The 16,905-nt window shown below is 40.3% G+C and overlaps 2 protein-coding genes across 4 annotated transcripts in view; one reads left to right on the top strand and one right to left on the bottom strand.

The window, feature by feature from the left end:
• Nucleotides 1-1,000: 1,000 nt before the first annotated feature.
• LOC124073898 lies at nt 1,001-5,103 on the bottom strand. The gene is made up of 4 exons (XM_046416450.1): nt 4,976-5,103; nt 4,794-4,881; nt 3,294-3,611; nt 1,001-3,210 (listed from the first exon to the last, which is right to left on the bottom strand). The coding sequence occupies exons 1-4, from the start codon at nt 4,976-4,978 to the stop codon at nt 2,852-2,854; spliced, it is 768 nt and encodes a 255-aa protein (XP_046272406.1). The 5' UTR covers nt 4,979-5,103; the 3' UTR covers nt 1,001-2,851.
• A 1,761-nt stretch (nt 5,104-6,864) lies between these two features.
• Nucleotides 6,865-16,905, top strand: part of LOC124073672 (alpha-1,6-mannosylglycoprotein 6-beta-N-acetylglucosaminyltransferase B) — a 55,984-nt gene continuing 45,943 nt past the window's right edge. Inside the window, exons 1-4 of one of the 3 annotated variants that reach the window (XM_046416071.1) lie at nt 6,865-6,982; nt 11,592-11,692; nt 11,799-12,101; nt 13,448-13,560. In XM_046416071.1, coding sequence (XP_046272027.1) covers nt 12,034-12,101; nt 13,448-13,560 — 181 coding nt within the window. In that variant the 5' untranslated portion in view covers nt 6,865-6,982; nt 11,592-11,692; nt 11,799-12,033. Of the gene's footprint in view, nt 6,983-11,591; nt 12,102-13,447; nt 13,561-16,905 lie in introns of all 3 variants that reach the window. The other 2 variants (XM_046416073.1, XM_046416074.1) reach the window with 2 other exon arrangements.

Consider the following 16,905-nt stretch of genomic DNA (forward strand, 5'->3'; position numbering starts at 1 on the left):
TAGGAATGAGTGCGAATGATACATGAGTTTTCACCAATAACCAGTTTGTGGGTGGCAAATGGCTCTTGTAGTTAACAGAATATTTCATTATTTCTGACACAAAATAATTTGTATTACTGGAAAAGAGATGAGCGATTATTTGCATATAAATATCCCTCATCAGATAACAGTGAGTGGATATTAACTGTACCCACGAAGATAGGAATAATCTCTATTTTATACACAAAACTTTCTGTTCATAACAGAATACTGTTTAACATTTTTGTAAGGACTGATATCATACTCATGTCTGTACAGTAAGTGTGAAGCCAGCACCTACTTAGCTCCTGGCGTTAACTTCACGTTTACTGTGCTGAGTGGTATCCTCTCATAGAACAAGAAGAGGATCAATAATGATATTCTTAAAATACACATAAACACTGGACCCAGACTCACGTTTATCTAAAAGACTGACTGTTTGCTTGACTACCTATTGATCTCCAACAGGTCTAATCAATTTTCTTGTTGCTCTACTAGAACAAATAAATCCAGTGTCCGTGTTCCTTCCTTAGTATCTAATCTGTGATGTGAATCTGCTCTCAAAGGGGTCTCTTGAGGTCATTTGCACCTTCACTGCCTCTCCTGCTCCAGTTCCTTGGAAGGTCCTGCATGGGGATGGATTTTGTTTGTCTTTCTGACTCATTGAGCGGCAGCACATTTTATATTCTCGTATAAATACATATAATATCCACACATTCAATTTAATGCAGGAGACCAGTGGTTTTTACTTTCTTTTACTTGTCCTTGCTTGCATGGCTTACCCACTGTTGATATATACTGTGATTTTATCTTCATGACTCATCTCCTGCTGGTGGCTGAATGTAAACAATGCACTGGATGGATACAGAGTTGAGGTTGCTCTGCCACTTCACTTCATTGGGTTTTCTGAATTTGGATGCTAATGTCAGTTTCACAAAAGAAGAAATGCAATAACTATTTGAATAGCACAGAAAACACAACAGTCCATCCATTAGTGTTTATGTCTTGCCATCCACAGGAACAAAACCTGGTTGCAGTTTGAAAACAGGGTACAAAAGCACATTCAACAAGCTTTAACTCCTGTGGTCACCTTCACTTGACCTTTATTAAAACCCAAACCAACAGAGAACACCAAACAAAAACACAGAACCAAATTTTAATTCCCTGGGGCTCGGAAATGTTTTAGAGGCCTGGTGACTCACTGAGTGACACTTGCTGTAGTTTCCTTGAATGCTTGCATGCCTACAGACTGTAGCAACTTTGCAGTGAAGTGAAGTGAGGAATGTGTAGACATCTGAACTTGAATAACCAAACAAACTTTCCACAGACACGCTGTCATACTATACATGAGCAAACACGTGCAGTCAGGACAGCAGGTGTTTACCTGTTCTCAAGAGAAGCAGTGAAGGACACCATGTACAAATCCTACCAAAAGGACATGTAAGATTCGAATGTGGCGTAATAGAAGAAATGTTCACTCTTGTCCTGCTGAGACTTTCTTTGACATGCTGCTGCAAAGCTTTCTCACACAAAATACACTTCATTTCACAATATTATGTAGCATAATTACGTTCTAAAAAGTAAAATATGCAATAATTTGAGTGAAAAGTATTGACATCATCAGTAGTTTAGAGTTCAGTAAAACTATGACCTGTGGTTGACAAACTGTCTTAAGAAAATCAATCTTTTTCCAGACAAAATAAAAAGAAACAGTCAACTGAAACACAACTGGCAGGACTTTAGAGCATATTTTGCCTTGTAGGTCCCTGTTCTATTTATTTTGCTTCCTGTATTGTATTAGGTAATTTCAGGTAATTTCTAAGACATTCACATAAATCACGTCTGCATTAAACATGTTTGTTTCTGTTGCCTAACTACTGCTTGGCAAATTTCCTCTCTTGATCATATATTTACATCCAGAATACTCAAAAGAGCTTTTTACAGCATTTACAACATGCAAAAGGTATTCTTGCGTGAGAGGACTGCCTCCCTCTGGCCATTGAGATGAAGTAAAGGTAAAAAAGTAATTCCCTGTTTAAAGTGAGTATAAAACAAGACCAGAAGACTGGCTATGAAATATAAATCTTTCTATATTTTGCATTAGCAAAGGAGCTATTTTCTACTGCCTGCTTTCTAGAAAAACTGTACACTGTTTAATCAGTCCTCTATGCTCTCAGAGTTCATAGTCATTAGCTATAAATGATTTCAGTGAATCCATGAGCTTCTGTGGACACATTTTATGAAAAATGCTGTGCTGCCATTAAGTGCAAGTTTGTTTTAAAAGATCTGTGTTATGAGTGCCAAAATTCACTTTGAAATTTTTACTCAAACCGAACAATATAATAGCTGACTTTTTCCTTACCAGTTAAATATTTAGAAATCACTGAAATATTTGAGATTTTGGAAGCACAAAAACCTGCCAGCTCCCAGAGAGCACAGCTGGCTAGATAGGGTCTCAAATGCAAGAAATTAAAGATCACATTGAAAACAAAACTTGCCCACTCAGTGGAAACAAACAGTATGTATTAGGCTGGATAAATGATAAAGTCTAGTACACCTAATTCTAAACTTTTTCATGTTTGGCTCATTTTTATTTCTATTTTTACTTTTTTTGTCATGCGTCAACCTATCTTCTGCAAACACATGCTGATGTGAAAACCAGAACGTGTTTGGTTCCTGTTCTGTACCTGAAACCCAATCTGTTTTACTCATGTGCCAAAATGAGGGCCTTTAATGTCAATAGCTGGGGATTGTTTAGGGTTAAAACAGTCCATCAGCCAGGACCTGATCAGGCCAAATCGGGCTGCACCCAGATCAGGTACTGACAGTTCCTTTATGTCATAAGTTTCACCATCATGATCCCCACCATTACAAAGATCCACTGCTGTTTGACCACGCTTCCTGATGTTTCCAGCGGCTTAGCTATGGGTGGCACAAGAGTGTGAACATAACTCCTGAGAGAAGGTATCCACAGTGAGCATTTAAAAGGCTGGCTCAGGTTTCTTTTCTCTATATTTATTGTGCTGGAGACATTGTATCGTCCATATTGGTCCTCCTCTTCCCCTGTGCTTGCAAAGTCTGTTAAGTTAACGTCTTCCTGGAACCAGTGGATGTGGCCAGAGGGGTAAAGTCCACTGAACCAGCACTCAGCGCGAGACGCATTGATGGAGGCACTGAAACTTCCAGAGCAATCTGTAAAGATAAATAACTTTTAGAGAGATACAGGAAGATAAAAAAAAGACAAAAACAATTTAAAAAATCAAAAGTTAACTCACTTTGTACTGTGACAACAGTTGCGGCATACTTGACTGTTTGTTTGGAGTGTAGTTTGCAGACGTAGCTTCCCTGGTTTACTGGCATCACGTTGAGGAGAGTCAGAGTGAGTGTGTCGTGGGGAGACTTGCTCTTTTTTTCACACAGAACCCCAGGTTCAGATTGTGGACTGTCATGTAGACAAGTTATATTTCTGCCAACCCAGGAAAATTTAATAATATCCAACTGCTGTGATGAGGCGACATCACATGGCAGTGACACATTTGTTCCACACTGCGACACCACCTGGGAAATGGTCTGTAGCTTCACCTCTTCAGTGACTGAATTATCAGAGAGAGGGATGACAAGGTTAAAGAACAAAACACAGTTACATGACATACATGATTCCTGCTAAATGACTTCATTTATCTACATCCCCTTCCCTTTATTACTCAGTTTAATGTCAATACTCATCAGAATCAGAATTCCTTTATTTATCCCTGAAGGGAAATTCTTTAATTTTTTTGCCTTTTTCACATAAATATACTATTAAAAAGACTGGTATCACATTATAATTATTCTGTGAACGCAGTCTACAAATGTTCAGTCTATGAGTTACAGTTGATTTAGATGTGGGGCTGCTGTCAGACTGTGGCTGTATAAAAATGGGCAGGACAGGCAGTCTGGCTCTGTCCAAATTTAACAAAATTCACCTACCAGCACCTGTGAACTCACAACTCCTTAGCCTCTCCTGTTTGTGTGATCCATACAAAACCCAAAGGGTAAAAATTACAATAAATCGATTATTATTCAGCGAAACCAAACTGGCTGTAAGTTTTGCCAAAGGTAAGTTAAAAGAGTGATATGTAAGAAGTGGTGTGCTGTCAAACTCATACTCCAAACCAAGTAGGGGGCAGAGTTATAACTAGCTGCTGTTAGCTTGTTAGCTCAGTCAGCTCAGTCAGCCATGCATCGGACTGGAAGCTTGAAACAATAAGAGAGTGTCTGTGTTGTTTATGCTGCTAGTACAGGAGCTTTGAATCACCGGGAGAAGGACTGGGGGGACCAAGCTGGGAAAGCTGGCAGGGGTCAGTACCAGAATGGACATCAGAAGTGGAGCTGAGTGAGTGGGCTGCTTAATTGGGCTCAACGCACTCCAAATGAACACGGCCATACCAGGACTGAACACAGCTACCTACCTTCAGTAGCTGCCTCTGTAGCACATTACATATACATCTTTGATGTAATGTCAAAACTCATGTCAAAACTGTTTCTTCACGTTCTGCAGATAATTTTAGTAAATTTTTGAATATTTTAAACTAAAATTCTTACATCTTGCAGCTGTAACAATAGGATATTTACAATAAATACAAGAGAAACCGACTGACAAATCAGTTCTACAAAATTTATGCAATACTGTTCGCATATTTTGTGAAATGTCCTTGATAAACTGGACCCTTTTGAATCAGTATACAAAAACTGTCCCAATATACATTCCGTTCATGCATAATATAAAGCCTCACCAGCAATGCTGACAGCTGAAGTAAACCAGATGATGGAAATCCAGCCATGAACATGCCGTGTTCTTATGCCAGGGTAGAAACTCATGATCTGTATTAAAATCAGTATTTATCTCATTAGATGAGCTAAAGCAAAAACAAGAGAGCTATGCTACACGAGGTAAAACAAGCTTGTCTGTACTCACCATGGTGCTCTCCTTAACATGCGGCTAATAAATGTCTTCATTTAATGAGCTGCAGCTCAAGAAGACGTGTTGTGCAGAAGAACATTCACTGAGACAGCCTCAGCTTTAAGAACTACTTCAGATCATGTGGTGTCAGTTTTCACTTCGAAGGCAAGAGTAAACATGCCCTGGAATGAATGAGGGACAACACCAGGAAGAGAGGTAGTTTGGTGTCTTTTCCCCTTTACTGAACCATCAGTAAAAGAAAATGGTTATTTTGATACTAACCTTTTGCAGACAGATTCTTCTTCTCATTATCATTATTATTTGCAAATTGGACCTACTTTTTTCTTTTATAAATATGTAGCTCAATTTTTGTGCTTATGCCTAATTCTGGCTGAAAACATATTATTCTATTTTATTGTTCTTAGCCTTAATAAGTCATAGAATGAAAAATTTTAGCAAATATTTGTGCATTATTGATATGTTAAAGAACTGATTTGAACCAGTTTTGCTCTTCTTTTGAGGAGTTTTGAAGAGTTATCTTCATATTTAACTTACCATGTAAGCAGTTCAGTGTGACTCTATATTTAAAACCCAGTGGATACATGAATATATTTTAAAGGTTTCCTAGGTTGGTGTTGTTTTGAACCTTGCCCCTAACAAAGAGCACTGCAAGATTAATTTGTATTAAAGGTCCAGAAATAGAAGAAGTGAGGAATAAGAGTTCAATTTGGCAAGTCACTTTGGAAATAAGACAGAGATTTACTCTGATATAATGACAACATTTAAAATGACAGTAGTTGAATGAAAGACAAACAAGTGAAATGTCTATCCTCACTGACAGAATCAATGATAGCATCATAGATTTGACTGTTCTGATGCTTCAGCTTGAGATACACTTCCCTCAGCCTCATTGTACACAGCCTATTCTACACCACTTTACTGTATGGTTTGAATTAACACTTCGTACCACTCTGACTCATTCAAACCACTTATTCGCAGAGGTGTGGTGGAATATCAGAGTATGTTGGGAAAGATCCAGGTTGACTTTGCCAAAGAAGCAACAAGGAATTTGAGGATATAAGATTACTCTTCTGCAACACTAAAAAACTCAGGGATAGGCCATCGCTTGTTCAGGATTAAGTTTTGCTCTGTTCTGTCTTTTTCTTCAGGGAGTGGACAGAACAGTCAGGTTTTTTTTTCATGTAGCTGAACTTTCTTGAACTGTTACATTTTTGCCTTGAATGTGTCTGTAAGAACAAAGGAACACCCAGTCTTGTCTGTAATTAAAGTAATAGTGTGATTTCCAAAATCCTGTTGGCTACAAGTTTATTGTAAGAACAAATCATTTTTCCACCCATAAATAATTTATACAAAACATTTTATGTCTCTCTGTAAATCACAGCATTACTTGCACTCAAGTTATATTGATTTAGCATTACTTTCATTCCCTGCACTTTAAAACCACCCACCCACCCACATTCTCCAGTTTCAGAATAATTAGAGAAAAAGAGCTGTGATCTCTGTGTGGTGGAGATAGACCAGATTAAAAGATAAAAGCAAGTAATCTGCTTGTGCCAGCCAGAAACTGCTGCCTAAATTCAGTAGCAAAGATCTGCCCAGACATCTCCAAATACCAAAGTGATCGTTCATGACAAGAATGAAAAGTTACTGACAATGAGGAGTACAGGAGTTTGCAATTATAGACAAGCACATATTCTATCACATAACTTTATGAATACCCAGAGGAGGGAAATGTTTTTGTTAAAGTAAGAGTAGGTCAACTCCTATCAAGTTGAGGCAGGCAAGCATTTATAAAAATAAGACTGAAACACACTGCCAAACAAGAAATACCAATTGGTATACACAGACTGTAATTAGAAAGGAAGAGCTGCTGGGAAATCAGAGGCTGATCAGTAATGAGCCACTGGTGTGCAGGGCTTGGGAGTGCACAGAGGACACCTGGTGGACAGGTGAGGAATGACCAAACAAGAGCAGCTGGAGTTGTGACAAAGACTGATAAAGGTATGTGAAATGCTGTTTTCTCTTTTTTTCTCAAGGATCTGAAACAAACAGAAAAATTACAAAGTCTAAGTAGAAACACAAAGTCTAAAGGGAGAAGAGTGATCATCTTTGCGATAAAAAGGTTTCTTTGATGTGTCAGGATCTCATCTGTGCAAAAGAACTGATGAGAACCATTTCAGTGTTGCAGCTCTGGTCTGCAAAATGAATGAAACTCATTTGAATTTCCACCATACAGCACGACGTGAAGGCTGAACAAACACAGGTGCAGTCTTACAAACGAAATATACTAAGTGCTTTTCATTTAATTCAAGCTCTTTTGCAATGCCCAAAGCCACCATATAGATTTTACCTCACAAGCCTTGTTAACCTGCAAGCGTCGGTTCACATCTATAAAAAAAACCGACAGACCACCTGAATATGATACTGTAGAAATCATTATAATGACACTCTTTGCAATGTAGAGACCTTCAATCTTTTGTCACCATTTCTTCATTTTATCTTTGACATTAAAGATCACATGATGGCAGATAAATACAGTTTAAAGAGTTCAGCCTCAGCCAGTGTGCAGTGACTTTGAAGAATTTTCTCCCGGCATCTTCCTCACTCAACACTTTGGGATAGATGCTGCAAACCCAAGGGGCCAACTCTCCATTTTAAATGGATATAAGGCTCCAGCATCTCTCATCACTTGCTACTTTGCTTGTGGTGATACTGCAAACAGTGCTGTACTACATGGATATACTTCTAGCAATGGAAGACTTTCAATGCTCTTCCTTATTAGTAAAGCTTTCAAACTAATATAGTACAAAATGGAGTATTTCTGAATTTTATGAGTTAAACTATAACATTCAGGCTGTAAGAGTGCAAGATCCAGCAGTAAGTCAAAACTTTCCAGAGACTTGAGCTGGGATTTCCCAGCTTTTCTGGAAAGTTTGTCATTCACACAACTTTGATCTGCTTCTATAGCAAAACTTCTGGGTGAGAATGTGAACTCACACTTGTATTTGTAAGTCCCCCATTTTGACAGAAGCGGCTCTTTTTCAGGCGGTTTAGTGTGAAGATGACAGAAAAATCTCTGAAACAGTGAAAGTAACTTGTGAGATGCTGCTGTGCACACATGGGAAACCTGCTGTGAAAAGGGTGTTGATTGAAGAGAACATTTGAAATATTAATCGTTTTAAGCGTAATAAAATATTTTTCATTGAACTGTTAAGCGAAACCGTCTGCAGAGTGAGGAGAGAGAGGAGAAGGACTCGGCCATAGAGATGGATCCTTTCTGCTGATCTGTAATGTTTGTGAAACATCAGTTACATGCAGCTCTTTGTTTCTGATGTGCTCAGCCATTAAGACTTTAATGGAGCCGAGTCTTAATGGAACTTTATAAATGAACATTAAGACTATTGCAATGTTTTCAGCCTCAGCATTACAGCATCACAAGTGATGTGCATCACTGTCAGTTCTACTAATGGCTATTATGGAAATCCATGGCAATGTAAAGCAGGTGACCTATCAGTGAGCAGAGAGCTCCTCTCCGAGAGGCAGCTCATCATGTGTACAAGGTAGGGTTGAATAACAGAATTCCCTCCATGTTACTCACAAAATTAAAATATATATAAATGGATGGATAAATATGTCAGTGTGTGCGCTGTAAGTGAGTGCAGCAGGATGGAGGAAGAAAAAAAAATACAGAATTTAAATGAAAATCATGTCTTTCATTTCATTCCATGGCTGGAATCAGTCAATGCCAAAAATCAGTGTGGCTCAGTGTGGAACTGGCAGTTATTGCCTTTTTAAAAGAATGGCACACACTGGTTTCTCTTTCTTAAACATGCTGAATTATGTGGTTCAGCAGTTGCTTAGAGGAATGAATGTCAAAGCAGGGTGTGCTTAGTGTGCTAAAATTAGTGTACTAAAATAGGCTAATTTTCTAGCACTATGGCAGTCGAATCCAGAGAAGGGCACTGGAGACAAGAACTTCCTCTTGAAAAATAATAATTTAAAAATAAGGTATTTGTCTTTTAGCTGCTGTGAGTGAAGCTGAGCAAAGAAGGCTATGTGGGCTGCAGTACTGTGAACTTCCCTGCTTAGGATTCAGTCTCAGATAAACGTTGGTAAAACACTGGATGCATTAGAGAGTCAGTGTAACTTATTTCCACTTTGATGGAAAACATTGATGCTCAGTGCATATGATTATCCTCAATTTTTCCCCTGAGCCCGCATTTCCCACTTCTGTTTTTCCAGCTGTATATTTCCTTGTTAAATACAAATATGGCATTTAGTATAAAGGCAGTACTTTTCAGAGCTCTTTTGTCCTTGGGCATCTGCTTCTGTGGATTCTCAGTAAAGCAGTGGAAGTTCAAATCAAACAGTGGCAGGGAGAGAGGATCTACGGTGGAAGAGAGAAGTGGACAGATGGAGAGAAAGACAAACTAAAACAGAGAAGCAGTTAATTTTCAGTGAGATAAATGTTGGATATTGGATAAGAGTGATGCAGAGGTCAACTTAAAACAGGAGAAAATTAAGCAGGAGAAAAATAAGATACAGACAAAAAGAATTATTCACATTATATCGTGGTGGTATTGTCCTTGACCAAATTCTTCACAGGAGTCATTAGGATTCCTCTTCTCATCAAAAGGGTATGACAGCTTATCTCAGATTCAGTGAACATTTTTTTGCTCATTTTTTGCAACCAATGCCAGATGCTGCTTTCGAATAAATAGGCTATTTTTGTCAGTCACCTTTGTCAGTTGTGCTTGCAGTACACACACACGTAATCTGCTTTTTTTCCCACTGATATTCTTCCTGAGTTATTCTGCAGGTTTTCTATGCAGCCTGTCAGATGAAGACCAGTCATGTTGTCATTTGATGTGATGTGATCTGACCAGCGGTGCATTTTAAATCTCAGCCTGGACTTGTAATGTCAGCAGAGCTGTTGTTGCTGGGCTGATGGCCAAGAGGCAATAGCAGCAACAAGCAGTGCCAAGGTCCAACATAGCAAGAGTGAAAACCGTTGCCACAGCAACAGAGGAAGCTGCTGTTTGATGCCCATTACCCTGACATTGGATCTGGCCCTCAGACATTATTATTATTTTTTGGGGGGTGGGGTGTCAGTTATCTGTCCCTGATAACTGAGACATGTTATACTGGGCCTGTAAGCGGGGGAAAGTTATTTTGTAGTTTTGCCAGATGTCATAAAACTGATGCATAAGCTGACCTCAATAACATCTCTGTTACGTCCAAAATTTCACAATTTCACAACTTTTCAGTTATGTAACAAAATGTATGAAATGAAACTGAATTGATATTACATTACATTGACATGTTAATGTAATACTTCCTATGACCGAATATTATCAAGAATGTAGTCCAGTGGCTTATAATAAAACTGAACCAATTATTATTATGATTATCATTACATTTTAGGTTGAGCCAACCCATAAAGATTTGGGGATGTTTTTCTTACGGTAATAGAGTAATATTATCTTTAAATTTGTGAGTTCTTTCACACTATAGCAGTCCTTCTCAAATAGTGGGGCGCGCCCCCCTGGGGGGGCGTGTGACCCTGGGGAACATGCTTTTTTTTGCCGTACTAGAATAAAGTGTAATTGCACATCCACTACAGTAGTTGGCAGTGACGCTCTCATTGTCAGAGTGTGCACAGGGAGTATTAGCTCTATGGTGTAGCGGTTATTTTGCACCGAGCAGGCGATATGAAGTGCAGTAAACGAACCCTTAAGAGACAACATGAAGAAATTTTTAACAGGGATGAGAAGAAAGGCGGAGAGAGACGAAGATAATGAGACAAAAGTAACTCACCCGAAAGCTAAGACGAGGAAATATGACGAATCATATGTAGCGCTTGGCTTCACTACAGTGACTACAGTGGGAGACGACAGACCGGTGTGTTTACTGTCTAAACATGCTGGCAGCGGACAGCATGAAGCCAAATAAATTAAGGCGCCACTTGAAGACATTACATCCCAATCATGCTGATAAGCAGCTGGACTTTTTTCAGCCAAAACGTGCCGAATATTGCCAACAATCATCCCGCTTTGTGAATGCTACTTCAGTAAACCATATTATTAAATATTATTACATATTATTATTACTATTATTTATAGTCGCAGCGGAGAAAAAATAATTGAGAAGCACTGCACTATAGACTGAGTATTCTGTATTCCAAGCAATATTGCGTTTTAAAATGGTGTTATTTTTTTTTTATAAATAACATGAATTAATTTTGAACTATTGTGATATATATATATATATATATGTGTGTGTGTGTGTGCGTGCGTGTGTATGTTGTGATTTAGCATACATGTGTCACTGAATCAGATTTAAGGAATCTCGTGCAGTTGATGTCAAAATGAATAGTTCACTGTCATTATTCTAATGCTGGAAAGGATTTGGTGAATATATCAGTCCTGTCAGCAATAGGATTAGCATGTTATCATACCACGCAAACACTTACATTAATATGACTTGTTTCCACTTTAATAAAATTTCCAACTTACTCATACTGGATTTAGACGCCTTTGTAATTATTGATTGTTTGTTCTTCCATGGTCTGTTTTCTTTAAATAAACGCAGGACAAATTTTGCTTTCCAGGCTGAGTCGTTAGATGGCGCTATCAGTAAACGAGCCACTGCCAAGGATCTGCTCGTACAGTGAGACGAGAGAGTCAGCCAGTTTCAAGGAACTTGGCAGCCGTGCGTTACTGCGCTTGATGCCACTATATGTCCAGGACTTTAAACAGGGGTGCAGTCATAAAAGCACGATTTTTTTTCTCTTTAATTCCTGTTTGCTCCTGTGGAGAACCTGAAGGAGGACTACCGATCCGCTGCTGCAGGACGTACCGGCGGGATTCCCGCTGAAGTTGTTCACCCGCAGCACAGCACGGACAGCCGCCGGGGCTGAGAAGTTGCCCGTTTCTGCAGCAGACGCGCAGTCAAGCCTCGGGACTGTGGTCCAAAGTTATGGTTTTGACGCTGCTTGCCACACAGACGTGTGCGATGTTAAGGAGACCCGGTGCTTTGTACGCGTGTGGAAAATGATTGCGACCAGCACCGAGCTTTTCATTATGGTGAGGAGATGTCTTCTCACTTTCAAGCCATTCAGGTAAGAGCGTGAAACCTCATTACTGACATGTAATATATATATATATATATATATATATTGCTTTATTCCTTTGGCTGATTCATACAATGTGAAATTTTCTTTCAGGAAAAGGAAGATTGTTAGATGAAACTGAAAAATCCAGACAAAATAATAACACTGCCATGTAAACATTTAATGCACAACATGGTGTCACTGTATAGTAGTTTTCTTCAGTTTCCTGCAAAACCTCTCTCGTCCAGACCCTGGCATTCATTGGAGCAGCTGGATGCCCGCTGTGCCGTCATTAACGTTTGCTTAAGCAGCTAAAAGTTTCAGCACCAGCAGCTGGAGTCAGGTGAAAAGCCAAGCAAATCAAGCAGCTATAAACTCATTAAAGCTCCCAAGTTTGACCAGACAGGTTGTACACACGGACTCATTAGCGATGGTCTCCAGGCCAGTACAGGCAGCCACTTTTCCCAAGGGGGTAAAGTTCCCTAATGTTTTACCTAATGTAAATTCAGTTAATGCATTATGCTCTGCCTGGGCTCCACATCAGTTTGAACTTGTCAGTGAGCAACTCACATGCACATGCTGTGTACAGTTCAGTGGATGGCACGGAGGGAAGAGGTCTCACTGCAGAATTATAGGGACATTACTTGTATTTTCTCACACAGCGTGTATGCTTCCATGAATATCAAATCTCAGTTTTTCACCGTAGCTTCACACGTTGTGTAGCACCATCACTCACCCAGTCTCTAGCTGGGTGTCTGCAGCATCTCTGCTCTGTCACTTTTCTGCCTTTATACAAATTCAAGAAAGCAAGCTGTTGTATAAAGAATGAAAATGCGTGACAATCTGTATCCCCTCTCCCAAAATGTTTATTTCCAATCGTTTTCTCAGCACGACTCCTGGAGCGTGCAGAGCAGTCTTAAGCTCATCGCTCCAGAGCATCTGTTTTCAATGCTTGGGAAGCTGAGAAATGTCCACTGTTCTCCCTAACGCGCAGCCATTCGCGTGTAATTCAAAGCTTTTATTTTTGATGTTAGTTCAGTGAAAGCGGTGTGAAGCAGAAAGCCCATCCGTGCAATGGTTCATTTGAGCTGACACAGTCAAGCGAATACACAGTGCTTTTTGTCCGGGTTCACTGGTATGATATGAACTTTGGAAAATATGTCCACACTCCATGAAGCCTCACTAAGGGCTTAAAGTGATGTTACCTCAAAGAGCTCCTCTCGATGTGAACTCTCTTTGTCATGTTCTACATCTTCCCTGTGCATTCAGAGTCTGTCTGTCTCATGAGCTCTAACCTCGTCATGCTTATGAGCCACGCAATTACCCTCTTGTCTCTGTCTGTCTCTCTTCTGCAGGATCTTTGTGGTGGGGATTGGCTTCTTCAGCCTGTGCTTTCTAATGACCTCTCTTGGGGGCCAGTTCTCGGCCAAGAGACCCGGAGATTCCCCTTTCACCGTGCGAGCCGAAGGTAAGCCTGTGGCTGCATGTCATGGCTGTTTGGTCGCCTGTGACTACAGGCTGTTCCCTGCGCTGGTAATGAAAAGACTGGGAACATGCTGAGAGCTTCATGGGGCTTCCTTGATTGCTGTCAGCAGGCTGACAGACCTGCTCACTTTGCTCATCAGGAGTACATCGGGGGGGGGGGGGGGGGGCTGCTGCCCCCCCCCCCTTACTGCTTTCATCTGTGCTCAGTGCCACATGGCCCTGCTCTGACCCACATTAACCCATTTACGGTCGTACTACTAGTGACTTAAGATTTATGGAGGCTGAAGTGGGTTTTATGTTAGTTTTTGTGAATATTTACACATTGATTGTGTTCACCCAGGTAGGTGATTAGAGCAGATACATTAAATTTCACAGAGGAAATAATTCACCAGTTGAATTCCTCTTGTAAGCTCAGTCAAGCAAAAGTTAGTGATTACCAACATGAAATTACTCTGGCAGTGAAGATCCGAATGTGATAGAGTAGATTGAATGTGATGTCATGCTGGGACACTGATGCATTTGTTTGTTTGTGACAGCATGTCATGGTCACAAACCACAAGTAATTGTGTTGGCATTATGAAAAGGTCTCCATAAGAACCAGCTGGTTGACAGCTTCCTTTTGACAACCCTGATTCCAAAAATGTCAGTAAAAACACAGGATGCAATCATTTGCAAGCAGACTGTGTTTACCGACGGCTTCACACAGTGTTCCAAAGGCCATGTAGTAGTATTCTTGCATTATCGTTGGTTTGCATGTGCAATGTTCCAGACAGGTGTCTTCTGAGTGAAACACAACTTTTCCAGTCTTTGGTTTCTCCTGTCCCGACTTGTTTGAAACGTAGTGCTGACATCAAATAAACATATATTTACAAAAAAAACTATGAAGTTGATAAAGTAAAACATGAAATATATTGTCTTTACACATTTTTCAGTTGAGTTCATGTCATATTCTGTTTTTTTTTAAACACATTGTCCCAACTCTTTTGGAATTGGGATTGTATTTCAGAAAATCCAAATGCCAATGCAAACGTAGCAGAATTCTTGCCCTTGCAGAGATCAACAAATCAAAGCCAGGCCAAAAATCTAAACTATTTCAGTGACACCATCCCTGAGAGAAACCTGTTATCTTTCCCAGCACATTCTCTGTGTTTGTGCTATGTGCCTCTGCATATAAACCACAACAACAACAGTCATTTGGGAGAGTCAGTGTTGGCTTTTGGACTATTGTCTCTCACCTTTTTTATCTGTGCCTGGCATTATGTTGACACTGCGTGTCATCTGCTGTGATGGGTACCAGCTGGCACAGGGAGAAGCAATGCTGCCATCTATCACAACCCATCCAACGGCTCCAATTGTTTGTAGTATGTATTTGTAAAAAATTACACTGCTCTCAGTTTAGTTCAAATGAGACTGCAGTAATCATTTCATCCCTCTTGAATAATGCAGCCCATCTTTGTGCCAATCAGTAAGCAGCGTGTCGCCTCCTTGCCATGTCAGTTGTTTGCTGTAGATTTAGCGATGGTTTTGCATTGTGACTGACTCGACTTGAATGACTGCACTCAGTTCTCCAAAGCCTTCGTACTGGCTCGTGGTTGGAGCCTCTCCTTCTTCTTCTTCTTCTTTCTTTCTTCTTCTTCTTCTTTCCTCGGGAAGATCAGTGTAACTGTGAAAGTGCACTCACGTCGGCATCATCGCGGGAAACCATTTCAAGGACTTCACCCATTTATGAAATAGTGTATGCAGAGCTGGTTCATAGAGGGAGGGGAGGGGGGGGACAAAGAGAGCTGTCTGATTAATTAACCACTCATAGGCTGCAGTCAAGGGAAGGCATCCGGCCTCTAGCTCATTAAACACTGCCTCGCCACAACCAGGGAGAGTCAGGCTATGTAAACACTCACCCTCTGTGTGTGTGTGCGTGTTTGTGCACACATGTATGTTTAGGAATGAGGATTAGCGGCATGGGATGTTTGACTTTGAATGAGCTGGGATGAATTCTTCAGTGGACCTTGACCTCTTACTGCATAGCCACATCCAGCCTCTGCTTCTGTTCACGGTGGAGAACTGCAGGACGTACGCACACATGCCTCTGTACCCATGCTATCAGTCTTTACGTGTGTGACATGCGTTCATACAGGAATGTGTCGAGGAAATAGCACATACCCACAAATTTGGTTCTGAAAGAATGAACAAAATGGCCAGGCTGACACTGAGAGGAACCCCCGCCTCGTCTATATTGCTCATCTTGTGAATGACAACAATTGCCTCAGGAGTAAAAGGTGTGAAGAAAAATATGTAATTACGCTTTTGCTACCCTTTGTTTCTCTCTGCCTTTCTATCTCGCTCTCCATCTCTTTTTTTTAAATGTTTCTCTCCAGCTATGACTCTCTTTAAAATCTCACCAAAGATCGAGACTCTTACCAACTTTTCAGGTTTCCACGGGCTCTATTTTCTGCAGAATTATAGATTTCTGTGAACCGTCTATAAATTTACTGTGTATAAAAGTATGGCACTCTTTTTACAATCCAGAATGGGACTGAGTGCATTTGGACGCTAGGCTATATCCAGATTTAAAATGCATGCATTTCCTTCATTACGTCCCTTTGAAGGTACAGGAAACTAATGATGTGAAAAAGAAGTGGTGGTGGGTGGGTGGGTGGGGGGGGGGGGGGGCAGCGGGAGACTATTTCTACCAGAGTGGGAAGCATGAAAGGCGGAGGCATTTGATCCTAGATATCTTAAAGGCTGCAGAGGTGTACCGTCGCTTTCTAATAAACTCTTTGAAGACCACCTTCACAGTGTGTCCTTTTACCACAGGGGTCTTAATGCAGCTTTGCCACAAAGGAAAAAATGGGCCTAGGATGCTTTCAAGTTTTAACCCGGTCAGAGCAAGGCTAAACGGTTCAGATGTTAATGCGTTCTTTAGTCCTGCCTGCAAACTCCATTACTTTTTTCCTTTTTTTATTTACTTCCGTCCTGTAAGAGATGGAAAAATACACTTTGATACAGGCCAATGGAGTACTGAATCTCTCAGTGTAGGCAGATGATTTCTTAAATATTTACCCTTTTGAACCCATACACTCGCCTTTTGTATGTGTATCATACTGAATACATACCGCCACAGGAAATATATTGAAATTGCTCTGGAATGAATAATAAACTATCTACTCACATTTTGATGGCCGGACTACTGAAACTGATTAAACATAAAGGAAAGTCTTCCTTTCCCACAAAGTTTTAATCCATCACTGAGCAGAGCATCAGGTGTGCAAGGAGCGTCATGTTCAGTGTCCTGTTCACCGCGGTGCTTTCACAGACACCAACGGAACCT

The sequence above is a fragment of the Scatophagus argus genome, chromosome 16 (genome assembly GCF_020382885.2).
Source record: "Scatophagus argus isolate fScaArg1 chromosome 16, fScaArg1.pri, whole genome shotgun sequence".
In the NCBI taxonomy this organism is placed as follows: domain Eukaryota; kingdom Metazoa; phylum Chordata; class Actinopteri; family Scatophagidae; genus Scatophagus; species Scatophagus argus.

What these genes read in the sequence shown, in the direction of transcription:
- LOC124073898 (XM_046416450.1), bottom strand. An exon ending in TTCAGCTGTCAGCATTGCTG is followed by an intron (nt 3,612 to 4,793) that starts GTGAGGCTTTAT and finishes CTGATAATTCAG; the next exon opens with TCACTGAAGAGGTGAAGCTA. An exon ending in AACTGTTGTCACAGTACAAA is followed by an intron (nt 3,211 to 3,293) that starts GTGAGTTAACTT and finishes TTATCTTTACAG; the next exon opens with ATTGCTCTGGAAGTTTCAGT.